Here is an 18,383-nt window from a genome sequence, read left to right as displayed (position 1 = left end):
ATTTATTTATTTATTTATTCTTTTCCGTGACCTGCACTCAGCCAGTGAGTGCACCGGTCATTCCTATATAGGATCCGAACCCGCGGCGGGAGCGTCGCCGCGCTCCCAGTGCAGCACTCTACCGAGTGCGCCACGGGCTCGGCCCTATAATGAACTATTTTTTGAATACAGGCCCTAGGGGCCACTAACAGTACCCTAATAGGGGGATAAAGTAAATAAAAATAGTGTCTCTTGTACATAACATTCCTTTATTAGTTCTGCATATTTTAATAAACTGTAGATTTTTCCTATTTGTGTCTAATATTATTTCTAGGTAAAATTACCTTTGGAATTTTATCTTTTAACTGAGTGGAGTAATAGAAATTATTCTATGATTTATATGAAACTGTAAAATACCAGAAATAGACAACTCAATCTTGAGAAAGGAGGTATCACATTTTCTGATCTCAAAATATTTTTCAAAACTACAGTAATTAAAATGGGAGGGTACTGGCATAAAGAAAGGCATATACACTGATGGAAAAGAATAGAGAGCCTGGAAATAAATTCACCGATATACAGTCAACTAATCTTTGACAAGAGTACCAAGAATACACAATGGAGAAAGGATAGTTTCTTCAACCAATGGTTTTGGGGAAACTAGATATCAAAATGCAAAATAATAAAATTTTATTTTTATCTTATATCATAAACAAAACTCAACTCAAAATGGGTAAAGATTTAAATGTAAAACCCCAAACTGTAAAACTCCTAGAAGAAATTGTAAGGAAGAATATTTCATGACATTGGTCTTGGCAATGATTTCATGTATATGCCACCAAAAGCACAGACAACAAAAACAAAAATTAAAAGTGGGACTACATTTAACTAAAAAGCTTCTGCACAGCAAAGAAAATAATAAACAGAGTGAAAAGGCAACCTATAAACTTGGAGAAAATATTTTCAGAGCAGGTATCTAATGAGTTAATCTCCAAAATATATAAGGAAATTATACAACTCAATACTAAAATAACAAACAAAAACCAAACAATAACAAAACCCTAGAACAAAATAATAAAACAATTAAAAAATGGAGTAAAGACTTGAATAAACATTTCTCCAAAGAAGACATACAAATGGCCAACAGGTGTATTAAAAAACACGCTTAGCATCTCTAATCATTAAGACAATCTAAATCAAAGCCACAATGAGATTTCATCTCACAGCTGCCACAGAGGCTAATATATACTTTAAAAAAGAGTGTGGGGAGAAGTGTTAGCAAAGATGTGGAGAAACTATATCCCTTGTACATTGTTGGTGGGAATGTAAAATGGTACAGTACCTATGGAAAATAATACAGAGGTTCTTCAAAAAATTAAAAATAGAACTACCTACGATCCAGCAATCCCACTTCTGCATATTTATCCAAAAGAATTGAAACCAGTTATAAGAGAGATATTAGCAATCCTGTGTTTATTGCAGCACTATTCATAATAGCCAAGGTGTAGAAGAAACCTAAATGTCTGTTGACAGATGAAAGGGTATTGAAAATGTGATGTATTCATACAATGGAATAGTATTCAGCCTTGACAAAGAAGGAAATTCTACAATATGTAACAACATAGATGAAACTTAAGGACATTATGCTAAGTGAAATAAGCCAGTCTCAGAAAAACACATACTGTATAATTCCAGTTACATGAGGTGTCTGTATTGGATTGAATATTGTCCCCACAAAACTCACTAAAGCTTGAGTTGTGTCCCGCAAGTTTTATGTATTAGAAACGGCCCTCACTGTGACTGTTAAGAGGGTGGGAAATCCTATTAAGGTAATTGAAAGGTGGGGCCTTGAAGAGGTGACTGGATTGTAGGACCGTGCTGTAGTGAATGAATTAAAAATGTTAGTCAGGAGTGTGGTCTGAGGGCTTTAAAAGAAGAGAGAAGATAGACTGTCTCTCTCTCTTGCTCTCTGTGCTCCACCTTTTTGCAACATGATACTCTACTGTCACTGAAGTCGCCACCAAAGATGTGCTTCCTGGACTTTGGACTTCCCAGTCTCAGAAACTGTAAGCAGTAAATTTCATTTTCTTTATAAATCACCCAGGTCCATGTATTTTCTTATAAGCAACTGAAACAGGCTAATACATTATCTAAAATAGTCAAATCCATACAATTAAAGAGTGGGGTGGTGGTTGCCAGGGGATGGGGGGAGGGGAAATGGGGGGTTACTAAGCAACCTGCTTAAAGTTCAGTTAAGCAAGATGATTAAGTTCTAGAGATCTGCCAGTACAACATTGTCCTATAGTCAGCCAGAAGGTATTGTGAACTTACAAATTGACTGAGGGTAGACTTTATGTTGAATGTTCTGACCACAATAAAATAAATTTGAAATGAAAATACATTTTAAATAAAATTTACTCTATGGATTTATTTGGCTCCTTTTTTTTTTTTTTTTTTTTTTTAGTTTCCTAAGGTGAAAGTTATTGACGTGAGGCATTTTTCTTTCCTTTATAAGCATTGAATAATAAAACCTTCATTCTAAGAACTGCTTTATATTTGAGGGCACCTCAAAAAAAAAAAAACTTCGTAGGAAAATAGAATTGGAAGATAATACAAATCTTTCCAGTAACTTTTTGAAGTAGCCTTGTATATATAAAAGTTTTGATATTTCATTTTTATTTTTGTTCATTTCAAATTATTTTCTAATTTCCCTTGAAGCTTCCTTTTTGACATATGGATTACTCAAAAATATGGTTTTAATTTCCAAGTGTTTGGACATTGTTCTGTTATCTTTCTGTTATCGATTTTTAGTTTAATTCTATTATGGTCAAAGAATATATGTTACAAGGTTTCAATTTTTAAAAATTTGCTTTACAAACTATGATATGATCTATCTTGATGAATGTTTCATGTGCCCTTGAGAAGAATATGTATTCTGTGGTTTAGGGGTGGAGTATTTTCTGTTAATTTTCTTTTTTGTTTCTTTCCACTTATGTTTTCCCTTTTCTGCTTTCTTTGGGTTACTTATACTTTTAGTACTTCATTGCTACGTATCCATTGTGATTTTGGTTATATCTTTGCATAATATTTTAGTAGTTGCTCTAGGTATGAAAAAGTATATACTTTGATATCTCCAATCTATTTAGAATTAATTTTTTTCCAGTTCACTTTGAATATAGAACTCTTATCACCATATAGATTCCTTTACACTCCCTGTTATGCTGTAGTTGTCTCATATATCTACATACATTGAAAACCTCATCAGAAAATGTTTTGCTTTAACTGTTGAACTTATTTTAAGGAACTTAAAAAATCAGCATCATTTCACCTCTACTTCCAATTCTCACACCCTTCCCTCTTCCACTTATAGCTATTTCTTCAGTGTTCTCAATTACCTGGGTCATATATCTGACTACTTCTTTTTAGCTGAGTTCAATGAGAGGGAGAGGGGCATGTGTTTATTCTGTCTTACCCGCAAATCAGAACCCTGCCAGTAGTATTTTAATTGAAAATATAATGTGTTTTATAGCTCTAGAAATAATCAAATTTTCTGCTTCATTTTGTGACAGTGCCATTTGGATTGTTAACAACATTTTATATTTCATCTGTGTCAAATTTATTGGCATCATGATGTTTATAATATTTTTTCATTATAATTTAAATGTCTGTTGAAAGCTTACTGATGCCCATATTTTCATGACTGATAAGGGTAATTGGTGATTATCTCTCTTTTGTTTTTCTTTAGAAATACTTGTTGGGTATTTAGAAATTGTATTTATTCTTTCAAAATATTGAATGAATAGATTTAAAAAGCTATATATTTACCTATAAGGAGTGCTTTACATGTTTAGCATACAGAAAACTTTGAGATGTATTTTTATTGTTATTTTATTTTAAATATTTTCTAGTTTCTCTTGTTTCATATTTGACCTGTGGCTTATTCATTAATGTGCTATTTAATTTCTAAATATTTGCATATTTCTACATATATTATTTTACTAATTTCTAATTTAATAGATGTTTGGTCAGAGAACATACTCTGTATTATTTCAGTCCACTGAAATTTATTGAGAGTTGTTTATCCATGAGCATATGGTCTATTTTGAGATATATTCCATGTGGAATTGGAAAAAAAAGTTTATTATGGAATTATTGAATGTAGTGCTTAATAAATGTAAATAAACATATATTAATCCACTTTATTGTTAATTTTGTTTAAATTTCCAATATCCCAATTTAATTTTTTTGACTCTCTTTAATCAATTACTGGGAAGACTGTTAAAATCTCCAAAATATATATTTTTGAGAAACTATCCTTTCAAAAAGTAAAATTTAAGCTTAGTATTTAAAATTACCATGACTAGAAGATTTAGAATTCAGTGAATTAATGTCTTTCCTCTTCCATTTAAAGAAGTATCAGGATTTTATTTATGATATGACTTGACACATATATATTCTCAATATTCATTGATAAATTTGTTTAATATTGGTATCTACCCTATAATATTATTCACCATACCCTTCCTGATACAATAATCTGAAGAAAGGACTAATAATATGCTTTTAAATATCCCTTAATTATATTAACATATTTCAGATTAAAGTGAGTATACACACACACACACACACACACTTCATGCAAAATATATGACACTTGGAACATTTTTAATGCAATGCTAAATGTGCTAAAATATTACTGCTTTGTAATTATTATAAATTATAACAAAAGGCAGGGAGTAATATTCTAGGCTTTCCTTACGGCTCACATTCTAAACAGGTATGATTTTGTGCTTTTTCAGAATAATCGAGAGAATTCCCTGAAATAGTGATAAACAAAGTGTCAACTCAGTTCCAGTCAGTTTCATTAAGGTGTCTGTGGGAGGGAAACCAGTTCAAAATACTGCATTTTGTTTGACCTCATGGCTTAAGCAAAAATGGTATTTTAGATGCATTTACCAGTACCAATGTCAGCAATCTAGACTCCAAATTAATCAATTAATTACTTGTCATTAATTGATTGCCTCCTAGACCATCAAAAGCCTTATATAGTGACTTTACTGATAGATGACGGTTCGGGTGATTGAGTTCTGTGAAATTCAGATTTCCTAAACAAGATCACCAAAAGTGCTAATACTATAATACTAGCAAAATAAAGATATTTTTTTTCTCTTTGTAACGGAACCAATTATGCTCAGAAAGGTGTGGTAACTTTATTTTCTTTTAACCTTTGTCATTACATGATTTCTTACAAAACTATTTTGGCTCAGCTTAAGTTCTCTCTGCCCCCTTCTCAGTAATAACAAAATAAAATGTCAGCTTGGCATCTGGCTAGTGAAAAGCGCATTACAGAGCATATCTGTATAAGTTGTTTCCAAGAACCAATTTACACAGTAATTGTTTTAATGTCAGTGTATTCACTTTTCAATGGCTGGTTTTAGTCACACTCTTTTTCTGTCTAATCTTGCAAATGTCAGTTGCATTTGATAAAGCAGTGATAACTAGTAATTTATTTTCCCTTTGACGGGTCTGGAAAATTAGTTCAGATTGCCAAGTATATGAGAACATGTTTGAGTGGGGGAGGTTATCACTATTTACTCATTGAACTATCCATTTATTTATTTATTTGGTCACTTATTATATAGGCTCTTACTTTGTAAATTAGCATTCTATATAGTAACATAATTAGCACTTTAATGTATTATGGTAATTTATGGCTGCACTAAGGAACAGAAGAGTTTGTTATGTTCTTGCTGGTATGTGTTCATGCAGTGTGGCAGATATATAGTCAACACAGAGGAAAGAGCAAAGGAGAAGACCAGAGATAGGCAGGGCTCTGAATATAAAGGTTGGTGTTGGTATTTTCTGAACTATTATATTTTCATGCTACAGGGAGTCTCTTAAGTATTTTAAACAGGGGGATGTAATGTTCTGCCTTACTTCTTAAGGTTCACTAATGCTCATTCTGTTAATTGTATTGCAGAGGAGAAAGAGTAAGTGTGTGAGGTCCAATTATGAGGTTATGATAGGACCCTAATTAAGAGAGAATAGTGGATATAGTTGAGATTAAGAGTAGTCAATGAATTCAAGATGTAATTTGGCAGTAAATTTTAGAGAAAATTAATGCACCTTGGTAGATGAGATAAACAAAGAGAGTAAATAAAAAGAAGACACTGTAGGCCAGTACTGAGCATCGATGATCTTCAGCATATAGCATCCTAAAAACGTTCACTCTCCTGATCAATGAACATGGGATGCTTCTCCATTTCTTCAATTTCTTTCAAACTTTTTTAGTTTTCAAACTATAAGTTTTACAGTGCTTTTGTTCAATGTATTCTTAAATATTTCATTCATTTTGATTTATAGTAAATCCAATTGCTTTCTGAATTTTATTTTCAGATTGTTCTGCAAGTGTGTATAAAAATAAAATTTATTTTTGTAAGTTGTTCTTGTACCTTGACATCTCGCTGAACTTGTTTACTAGTTCTAACAGTTTTTCAGCATATTCCTTAGTATTTTCTGTACATAAGATTATGTCACTGGCTAAGGTAATTTTAATTCTTCCTTTCCATTTTGGATGCCTTTTGTTTCTTTTTCTTGCCTAATTGCCCAGGCTAGAATCTATAGTGCAATATTCTACGTTTAATAGAAGTGAAAGTAAATATCCTTTGTTTTCCCCCAGTCTTAGGAGGAAAGCTTCCAGCCCTTCACCACTAACTATGATGTTAGATGTGGGTGTGTGTCAGACGTCTTTTATCACTCAGGGAGACCCTTTATATTCCTAGTATATTGAGTGTTTTTATTGTGACAGAGTGTTGTATTTTTATCAGATGATTTTTTCTGTATCTTTTGAGAAAATCAAAACACACACAAAAAGAATTATCACCCGAGGTCACTTTCTTTCAGCCTAAAGAACTTTCTATAATGGGTCTTATTGGGTAGGTCTGCTAGAGAAAAATTTTCTCAGTTTTTGTTTCATTTACAAAGTTTTTATTTTAACTTTATTTCTGAAACATAGCTTTTCTATATATAGTACTCCTGGTTAAGTTTTTTTTTTCCTTAAGCACTTTAAATACGTTATCCCACTGCCTCATGCCTCCAATTTTCTAGTCATGAGTCAGCTGTTAGTCTTATTATGATTCCCTTGTAAGTGACAAGTAGTTTTTCTATTTCTGCTTTCAAGATTTCCTAATTATCTTTTACTTTGATAATTATTATTATGATATATCTGTTTATGGATCTCTTGGCATCTATGCAACATGGATTTTATTGAGCTTCCTAGATGTGTATGTAGGCCATTTTCTTTTCTTTCTTTCTTTCTTTTCTTTTATTTATTTATTTTTGAATAAATTTGAGAAGCTTTCTTTGAATATTTTTTCCTGCTCCTTACCCTCTCTTCTGTCCTTCAGGAATATCCATTATATACATGTTGCTATGCTTGATGGAGTCCTACATTTATCTGAGACTGTGTTTATTTTTCTTTATTCTTTTCTCTTTTTATTTTTTAGTTTGTATAATCTCTATTGATCTTTCTTCAATTATGCTATTTCTTTCTTCTATCAGTTCCAATCTTCTGTTGAGCCCCACTAAATAATTTTTTATTTCAGTTACTGTAGTTTTCAACTCCAGAATTTTCATTTGGTCCCTTTTTTGTTTTATAATTTCTATCTCTGTATTGATAGTCTCTATTTGATGAAACATTGTTATCATTGTCATCATACCTTTCTTTGTTTTTTCAGTCATGTTTTCCTTTCGTTCTGTGATCATATTGATAATGACTAGTTTAAATTCTCACATGAAGTTTGTGTTGTCTGCTTTTGGTTTGTTTCCCATTCATAGCATGAGTCACACCTCACTGTTTCTTTGCATGCCTTATAATTTTTTGCTGGAAACAGAAATTTTAGGTGATAAATTGTAGTACCACTAAATACTGGTTCCTTTTACCTTCCACCTGTGTTTGTAATTGTTATTTGCTTGTTTATTTTTTAGTTACTTGCCTGATTATTTCAATAAAGTCTATTTCTCTCTATCACATTGTTAAGACTCCACAGTTGCTCCTCAGATAGGCAGAGCTTTGGGAGTGCGTATAGTTGACCTGAGATGACATGGGTAGGGTTTCTTTCTCTTTCTCCTGATGACAGAAGTCAGCTATTAAACTCCACTAACTGATGATTGATTACTCTATTGTTTTTAACAATGTCCTGGGATATAAATGTCCCATAAATGAATTCATTCAAATTGTGGTTCCCTTGAAGAAATAATTTCTGAGGTCTTTGATATTTGTTCTGACCCCAAGAGGTACCCTCTCAGATTTCTCATTCTTTAGTTTTCTCCAGCAGAATAACTGGCCTACATTCAAGGCTCTATCTTCATTAAATCCACAAATCACTTTCTAGTTGCTTTTCATCACAATCTCTGCTGTTGTTCAGAGTGTCCTTAGGTTAAACTTCTCTATGCAGTTCTGCAAAGAAGTCAGTTCCTTTGAGAAGACATGAGGTGATATCTGTTGTACAGCCTGCTTCTCCCAAAGGCAAAATCTCTGAAGGAGGAGGCTGGAGATGAAGTTGAAGACAATGCCAAGATTCTCTGAGTGACACCCTGCTCTAGGAGCTGAATACTCAGGGAGAAGGGGCCAGTAGCCTGAGATCCTCTCTACTTGCTCCACATTGAACGACCACATCACAGGCTGCAGGAACTGCAGTTGAAGCCTGAAGCAGTCTCAGCATGCCACACCTAAAGTAGAGCCTCTGTTTCATGTGTTGTGGCTGAGAGGGAGAAGAGACACCCCACCACCACCACCTCTCTACTGCACTCACCCAGGACTTTGTTTCAGCAACAGGTAGAAGAAATCAGAATGAGAAATGCTGAAGTACTACTTCTCCCAGGAAGAAAGCTCTCTGACTGGGAACTCAGCCAAAAGGGAGCCCTGAGCTCTTGACTCCACAGTCTGGACTTGCTGAGCTGGGAGGTAAGAAGGATGGAGTGATCTTGGCACAGATACCACAGATTTTCTCTTTTCTTAGCAAATGTCCATAGATTTTCTTGAATAAGTGTTGCTTCCTTTTCTCTATGCCCTTAGGACCGATTCCAGATGCTTTATTTAAAAAAAAAAATCATTTTCACCAATTTCACTGGGGAGTAGGTCCACAGAGTATCTGATGCTGTTATGACAGTAATCAGTCTCTGGGTAATTTATCTTCATAAACTCATCTAAGTGCTTGTCGCTCATATGTTTAATAAATAGTTGTCAAATTACTTTAAAAAATCAGATAAGATCACATTTATTGTAAAAAAAAAATGTACTCATCAGGGTTTCTAATCATAATAAATGTTTTAAGATAATTATTTAAAACAAAATTCATTGAGAAAGGTTTTTTTTTGTATAAAATCAAGAACACTTATCTGTAAATATTTGAGAATGAAATTAAGTTTTAATGTGCATATTTGTAAATATCAAAATCAAGAATCTTTATAAAGGAGATATATTTATTTACATTTTAAATGACTTCCTCTGTAATATGGCAACATGCACATTGATGATTTGATAAATTTTGTTTAATGATTAAGTTCAGGAGAATACATGACATATCTACTTTACTCATATAAGTTAAGTGAACATTAGGTTTACAGATTGTCCTTTGGCCACATTTGTTAGTGAGTAAACCGTATTTATCAATGCCACTGTTTGCCACACAATCTGACCTCTGATGATCACTCTAATAGTATTTTAAGATTACATAGCTCACTGGTTTGGAACGAAATCTCCAGCATTTTCTTCAAAATGGCAGAATTTTCTCACAGAACCCTATCTTTTGTTATACATAAGCTAAAATCTAAATCACTGCCTCCCATTTCAGTAAACTACAGGTGGGAGTAAAATAAAGGAGATAATCTAGAATTACTATTGCTAGATTAATCTTACAGAGCAATATGCATCATTACATCAAATATCCACTTTCTTTTCTTAAACAATTAAAGTTGTGAACCTATTTCTCAAACTTATGCCAACTTTTAGTTTTCTTTATTTGATTTTTAATATATCATAAGGTTACAAAGGATATACTTTGAAATTCAGTAGGCATGATTTTGAAGCAACTATTTTTAGAAGTTTTTAGGGTTTTTTGCACATGTACAACTTTCATACTGCCAGTCATTTTAGACCCCAGTGCTCTTATGCTTGTCTCCAATCCATATTTTACAGAATCGGCTTTATAATCTGTCACTTACTCCAAAAGCTAAATATCTGACAACTCTTAAACTTTTATCTCTACTAGGAAGATTTTCATTTCAGCAAGGACATATCTTTTTGTTATAGTGATAACTTGGTCATATCTTTCAGACTTTAGTCTAAGCATGAGATATATGTATAAATTTATATTATTATTTTATTATGGCTTTTGTAATAACTCAGAAACACACTAATGTCCTAATGTTTATACTATTATGGTGCATAAAATCAGCTCTCAAAAATTTGAAGGGTGCTCACTTAAATAACAATTTTAAAGATTCCTTCTATCTATTTATCTGACCATTTCTCTCTCCAATCTATTTCTTACACTTTAATTCTTTTGTCTATTTTTTAGTCATATTTAGACATACCTAGGGTGATAGAGCATTTGGTTTGAAAGGTACATTTCCCACCTTTCTCTCTGTGGCAGTATTCACACCTGACTGGAATGTATAACAGTCATTTTAGTTTATTTTGCTCCTGAATTCACTTGTACATATGTTGAATGAAGGTACTCAATTAACTTCACAAGCATATCAGAATAAAAATATGAAAGGAAGCCAACCAATGCCACTCAAATTTTTATGTAGCTTTTGAAATTGAGAAAAGAAAAACACATACCTTGCACAATTTTGAGATGATTAAACTCAAACACTTGTGTGAATGAGTTCTACCATTAGAAAACAAGATTCAAAACAGTTAAATCACATTTTTCTATTTCACATACAATTAAATATCATTCTAATAATATTTTCTAAATCTTAGATTAAAGAAATTTAGCACAATTATTTTTTCCAATAAACTCAAAATTGACTCACAATTTAATTATATATGTACAATTTCAATTTTAGAATTAGAGTACACCTGATTTCCTCACATTTCTATGATATAGTTGGAAAAGAACCGTCTTTTGAGAAAAAGAAATAACTGAATAAATCATGCTGTAGCTAATTTCATAAACGGTCTTAATTTTAATAATCTTAATACATGGTTAGGGACAGGAAGAAAGTTTTCTTCTCCACTTAGTGTAGTGGATAAATAAAAATTTGAAATAGGAAATGGACTTGTTCAACATCACAATGCAAGTCACAGAAATAACATTTTTAGAATTATTGGTCAACATACTTCCTGCAAAGCAGGAATGTTTAGAATAAAGGCAAGAAAAATAAAAAATTTACCCCAAAGTCTGTGTCTGTCAAGCTGCCTTTTCTCTGTGTACAGTATAAGTACTATGTGCTGTTTATCAAGGGAGGAAACTCCTTTTCTCTAAAAATGTTCCCACGTGGTGGGACAGCTGTTATATTAACACTCCTGGCCTCTCTCCATTTTCTCAGATATTCTTTCCTGGAGAAAGGAGGATAAGTGATTTCTGCTTTGGAACTTGCTTGCCTGTGCTCCATGCCTTAAGTTTTACAATTGCCCTTATGTTGCCCGGTAATGTCTGTGACTTGAAGGCTGAATGTGCCTCTTTCAGGAGTTCAGTAGTAGGTATCACACTTGGCCCACATCTAAATCATGCCTGCCAGTAGAATCTCATCAATGATAAAGGTAATATTTTAATACTAAATCATTCCTGAGACTATCTCTCAATTGGTTCTGTAGTTTTACAGGAAACAGGCATGTGATGTATTAGTCCTACATAACTGTAACACTACTAAAGTGATCATGTAATCCAAGAAGTTGTAAAAATTCTGTTTTCTCAAGAAATATCACAGAGTTTTCTCTCAACACATGATACTACATTTATTCTCAAAGTCATGAAGCTAAAACTTCTCCTATCTATATACATCAGTGATATAAAAAAGAAATGAAAAGGAAAAACCACAATACAAAGTAACACTATTTTAATTTTAAAATATCTCAGCTTCTCAGCCACCTTATAAATTCATCTTGAATAATATGTATGTTCATGAATATTTATCTCTATAAACATGTATACTTTTAAAATAGCAAAAATACGAAGGATATCATATCAAGGATAAGTTTAGGTGAATCCCCTGAGAAGCCTACTTTAACACTTTTATTGTAATGTCTCCTAATCACATGTATTTGCTCTTTTCATAGATGTGAATTCTTATACACATTCGTTATGTCATGTTTTGGGGAGTGTTTGTGATAACTGTTGATGAATTTTTTTATACCCAGGGAGTGTAATAGTTGCTCAAATATTCTTCAGTTTTATATTACTAACAAGATGTTTGTGCATGTTTATCAGAACTTCTTATATATGTAGGCCATTCTTCCATAGTTTTCTATTTCCCTATTTTATACGTATTTTGTATTTCAAATAGATGTCTTATATCTCTCATCTTGAACTGGGAGTCAATTAAGATATTCTATAGCATACAAAGCATACATATAGCATCCAGGTAGGTGACTGAATAGGAAGACCATACACAATCACATATAGGTGGGGAAATAATTAAAGCGTGGTAAAATAAAGCCAGTCCAGCAAGATATCCATTGACTGAAGATTTGTCATTCAGAAGCATTCATAGTGAATTCTTATCAACCTTGAATTAAATAAAATATAAAGATAAGATTTTCTAAGTACAGATTTCAGGCTGAGCCCAAGCACTATGGGTTTATTTTATTTTATTTTATTTTTGACGGCTGGCCAGTAAGGGGATCCAAACCCTTCACTTTCGTGTTACAACACCAGGCTCTAACCAACTGAGCTAACCAGCGCTCCAAGCACTATGTATACAGACATGACTTGACACTAACGGAAGAGAGTAAGTGTTTAAAATACGTAAAGTGTATCTTCAAAAAAATACAAAAGTCAACCAAAAATGTAGGCCTAGGCGTATGAAAAAAGAGTAAAAATTTTACAATACCAAAGTACAGATGGTATGAAAAACTAAAATAATTTGCAAGATAGGGAGATGCTAAAAAAAATGGAAACAATATAATAAATTTCAAAACATAAGTGAAAAGCTTCAAATTTTTTATTAAGTGAGATGATCAAATTATTGCACACATGTCAATTCATGGCTCCTACTTCTGGAAATCTGTAAAGTCAAAACAGTTCCTTTTTGTACTAGTGAAGAAGAAAAGAGTAGGAAAAATAAAAGCAGAATGCTTTATAGATTGGGATTCCTGAAACAACTTGTTGTGAATATTCTTCACAGTGCGATAGGATGTGCACTAAGCATATCAAAATGTTTAGTACCACGAACATTTTTACTAAATGTGTGAATATGAATGGGTACAGAGCACGGGAGTATACAAAAAGAGTTACCTATAGAATAGCATGGTGGCATAAGTACTACTAATATATTTTAAAACGAAGATCAAGTTAACTCTATTAGATGTACAGCCTCAGTAACTAACTGAGGAAATGGTCAGACTATATTTTAGCCATGTTTTTCCTCCTTAACATTTAGAATTAGCCTTTCTTCTTACTTTACACTCAGTAATTCTAATAAAAATTTCAAAATATTTTTTCTTTTCATCTTTCTGTCTTCTTTTTCATTATTAGCTAAGAATATCTTTTCTTGAAAGGTGGTGATTATACCAAAAATACACCTTTCTGAGAAGAATGGGAATCTAGCCTTCTTTTGACTCCAGTGATTTTCTGCAGTTTCCACCTGCAATTTTTTCTACTTGAATACACATTAAAAGATTGGAAGTGTGGGGGTGGGGAAGAGGTGGATGGAAATTATTCTCTGAGCATATTTATTATGCCAACAATGCAATTCAATGCATCTTTGATGGTGTATAATTAGGTATTAAAATTCCCCATAACTAGAAATGTTCTCGGTCAGTGGGAATTCCTGTAGCTGTAGCTAATTTCAGGTAACCTGGGAATCATTTGGCCAGCTAAAAGGCCCAGACCAATGTATAAAGCATTCAGTTTGGAAAATAATTGATTTGTTCTTTACATTAATCTTCTGCTTAAGTATATGGGGAAATGCAAATTCACATAAAATCTGAGGAGAAAGTTAGTAATTCTTTTATATTTTAAAATAAATTTATAAAGACACAATATGGCAACTAGAAGACAGTCCCCAAGCCATAATATACTGATTTTTTTTCTAAAGGTTAATTATCTTTGCACAAAGTTAAGAGTTTTATTTACTTCACATTACTCGCTTAATTCAGATTGCTAATCCTTATTTGTGTTAATTGCCTTGATTTTATTTTCTCTGATTTTCTTTCTCTCACACCAGTGTTTCCAAAGGGAGATTGAGGTAGGTGGACAGGTATTAGTACAGTTACACAGACTTATCAAAAATGCATGGCAATGCCACGTTACAAATTCTGATCACATTCCATGCTCTTGGCATCCCTTTGGCATCTTTTGTGCTATCAGGAAAACCATAACAGATTAGAACAAAAGTCACAATACACAATGTTAGAGGTAGATAGGGGTAGGTAAAGAGAAGATGGATTTCAGTTAACTATATATATGTAGTAGTATTCTTGTTTCCATCGACACTGTAATATTTAGCTATGATTCAATAAATATTGAACTGTCAATTGACAAGACACAAGCAGTTCAGAAAGAGACAGAAAATGGACAAGCAATCATTACCTTTAGATTTTGGATGCATTCATTTTAGGCGTTCTTTAACAACAATGAATGAAGCCCATAGAAGACATACACATGCAGACAGAGCTGACAGCACTAATAGCCAGAGAAAAATGTTTGCTTCATAATTTGCATGACCGAAGGTAAAACGTGGGGACATGATCTTAAAATATTTTATTTTAACAGAGATAATACGATCAACAAAATTGTGTATTGAATGAAGTTTTAGACATTCAGTAGTTATTCTTTTGAAATCTTAAAGGAAGGTTATTCAAATTTAAATCAACTATATTTAAGACTATGAAATAGAAAAGTTTTTTTCAAAATTATTAGGACAAAATTCTTGGTCACAGATCTCACAGTGATGTACATTAAAAATGATAGAATAATCAAACAAATAAACAAACCAACCCACCATGATATGTTGATACTCACTTAGCATGGCGAATATCTGGCAGGGACCTCTCTAAAGCAATATTGTTGCTAACGAAAATATTGAAACCATTTTCCCTGTAAGCTGAGTCATCATGGTCCTCTTCAGTAAGGGGGTAAGGTTTCCCGTGTTCACCTTTCCCTAGCAGGAAAAAACAAATTGAGATTATCATCTGCATAAAAACCATTTTACTTTATAGAACAGACAGTAAGACTTGAATATATGTGCTGCCTGTGCTCCACAGAAGTTGCTAGAAGTAAGACTTTATTTTGTTATTTTATTTTATTTTTTTATTTGGGAAAATAAAATATACTCACTATGCTAAACAACACAGAAAAAGGAAGTGCAATCTCACCTTCCAGAGAGAACCACTGCAAAGATTTTCAATGTATGTTTCCTAACATTTGGCAGATTCTAATACACATACTGCTGTATAATTTGATTTTTTCCAAAATAATTGTATATTGTCTTATTTATTTCTATTATTTGATATTATTTTGTTATATTCCAATTTACACCATCTCACTGAAGACATATTTTTTAATTATTTCTAATTTTTCCTAATTTTCCCATTATAAACAATGTTGAAATGAATATATTTGCTTATATTTTTCCAGTTATGTATTATTGGAAGGGGAAATATAGATTTCTAGAAATGAAATTGCTGGAGTATCTTTAAAGTGAGGATGAGAGTTTTCATACATTGTCAGAAATATTGGATAATATTTCCAAATCCATTGGTAATATATATATTAATTGTATTTTAATTTGCCTTTTCTTGACTTACTGATAAGATTCTTAATTTCTTATTTTTTATTATTTGTATTTCTTACATTGAAATGATTGTTCAGGGATTTTAAAATTTATGTAGAGCTTTCTATATATTACCTTTATTAAATCTTTGTTAATTACATATGTTGCAAATATTTTCTGTTTACTTCATTAAATCTAATTTGAAATTTTTTCCATGCAGATAATTTTATTTTTCCTTTCATAGATTTTCACTTATGTATTATATTTAGAATTATGTATTATATTTAGAAAAAGATCCTTCCCTACCCCAATATTATTTTTAATATCTATTTATGAATTCAGAGTTTTACTAACTTTTTAGTTTTGTCTTATCTATTAAAATTTTTGAACCATATAAATTTGTTTTGATGTGAGAAGTGAGGTAAGCATCATTTTTATTTTTTTACAAATAGGCAGTAGAAGAAACATCATTAATTGAATATTTTGCCTTTCCCTTCTCTGCTTTAAAACACCACAAACAAAATTTCCATATATTTGCTTGTGCATATTTAGAAATTTCCATGACATTCTGCCATTACGTCAATTCTTACATTGGAAATGTAACATATCTTAATATCTGGGAAAGCCATTTCTCACTTACCATATTCTTATTCAGACTAATATTACATGTTTATTTTTCTATGTAAACCATTTAATACAATGGCCCTCTGGATTTTGTTTTTGAGATTACATTGAATTTATTGGTTAATCCTTAGGAAAAGACTATTATTATATATATTAACCATTTTTCAAGCATTCTTCCTTTGGATCCCAGTGGAATTTCATACACTTTTCTTTATTTCAGTCCTGTGCATTTTTTGGTAAATTTTTCTATGTATATTTTTTCTTCATTGTATTGTGCATATATCCTTTCTTCTATATTTTTCTAAATGACATGTACTAACGCTATTGATTTTTGTATTTTGTTAATCAGTCATCTTACTGAACCAATTATTTCTAATATTTTTTTTTAATCTCTAGTGTTTTCCACTTACCAATCATTTTATTTCATTCACTTGGTAATACTTATTGCCTCCTCTTTTCCTAATAAATACCTCACACATATCTCTCATTTAGTTCTATAGTTAACAAGAACTAACATTAGTGTCAACAGGTATTTACTCTGGTATTGACTTTAATGTGATTGCTGCTAATTATTGTAAAGTTAAGCTGAATACTGGATAATTTGTGTGTGTTTCTAACCTATCATGTTAAGAAAGAATCCTGCGGCTGTCTTTTAACAAAAGGTTGTTTTGTATTAACAGAATATTAAAGTTTACAAAATGTTTTCTCAAATCTTTAGAGATTTTTATATTTTTAACCTTTGATTTGCAAACATATTATTTGATTTTAATCACTGTAATTAAATCCGTTGCTGGGAAATTTAATTTCTATGTCAGTGATCCTTGAAAAAAAAAAAGTATTGGGTTTTTGTTTTTGTTTTTGTTTTTTTTAGCTTCTTGCTTTTTCCCTAATGACATTAATTTCAGTAGAGCTCACAGGCAAGATCGAACAGCTGGAAACTGATAAGAAATAACACGATCAAGAAGCAAACTGAAAATCTCTCCAATTTAAGGGGGAGAAACAAAAATTTCTAAGTCTTTCACTTTGGGCCTCAAAACAAAAATACTGGATCTTGCCTGTTTCCTTGTTTGATTTCTTAGGAGAAAATGCCACTCACTATTTTTCAACTTAAATGGAAAGTAAATGTCATTCAGAAGTTTCATTCGTACAACTGCTAATTATTGAATATTAACTATGTACAAAATACTGTGTTAGATTATTTTACATACATGTTTTGACTCAACACACTTAGTTACACTATAAAATAATGTTCATTTTTCTACTCAAGTTACATTTAAGCAAACAAAACAGAGACTAGTATTTTCACTAGCATTTCCACAATTAGCAATTAGCCATCAAACCTGGAGAAATGTTTAAATCTCTCTCCCACAAATGACCAAATTAGCTAGAGAAAATCTTTTGACCTTATATACTCTCTGGTATTAACTAGATGTATGTGATTCCATAAATCCTATTTAATGAGAAAATTGTAGTGCAAAGTGGCCTTTGCTTTCTTCAATAACTTTTTATTTAAAAAATTTATATGTCAGAAGTGAAATGCATGCATACACCTGAGCATTCTTTAGAATATTTTTTCTAGGGATATTTTTAATGATGGGATTTTAGAATCAGTCACTTTTAAGACTACAAATAGAAAAATTTGAAGCTATACATTCATTGAAACACTTGTTAATCAAAGGAAAATCCATTTTCTTTGTACTACAATTTAGAGTTCAGATTGTTAAATCTCCTGAGACAAGTCTTTTCACATGTATGAGTGATTCCCTTAAGTTATAAAACAAAACTCATGAGTCACCAATTATGACATATTAGTGATTTCCTCATTGCAGTTATGA

General features: G+C 31.8%; 1 protein-coding gene across 1 annotated transcript in view; it reads right to left on the bottom strand.

The window, feature by feature from the left end:
* GALNTL6 (polypeptide N-acetylgalactosaminyltransferase like 6) overlaps positions 1–18,383 on the bottom strand; it is a 1,082,002-nt gene that overhangs the window by 624,518 nt on the left and 439,101 nt on the right. Inside the window, exon 3 of the mRNA XM_063077473.1 lies at positions 15,174–15,312. Within this exon, the coding sequence (XP_062933543.1) occupies positions 15,174–15,312 (139 nt within the window). The remainder of the gene's footprint in view (positions 1–15,173; positions 15,313–18,383) is intronic.

The sequence above is a fragment of the Cynocephalus volans genome, chromosome 13 (genome assembly GCF_027409185.1).
Source record: "Cynocephalus volans isolate mCynVol1 chromosome 13, mCynVol1.pri, whole genome shotgun sequence".
NCBI classification, from domain to species: domain Eukaryota; kingdom Metazoa; phylum Chordata; class Mammalia; order Dermoptera; family Cynocephalidae; genus Cynocephalus; species Cynocephalus volans.
Note: the sequence above shows the minus strand (reverse complement) of the source record. Positions and strands in the feature narration are given on the sequence as shown.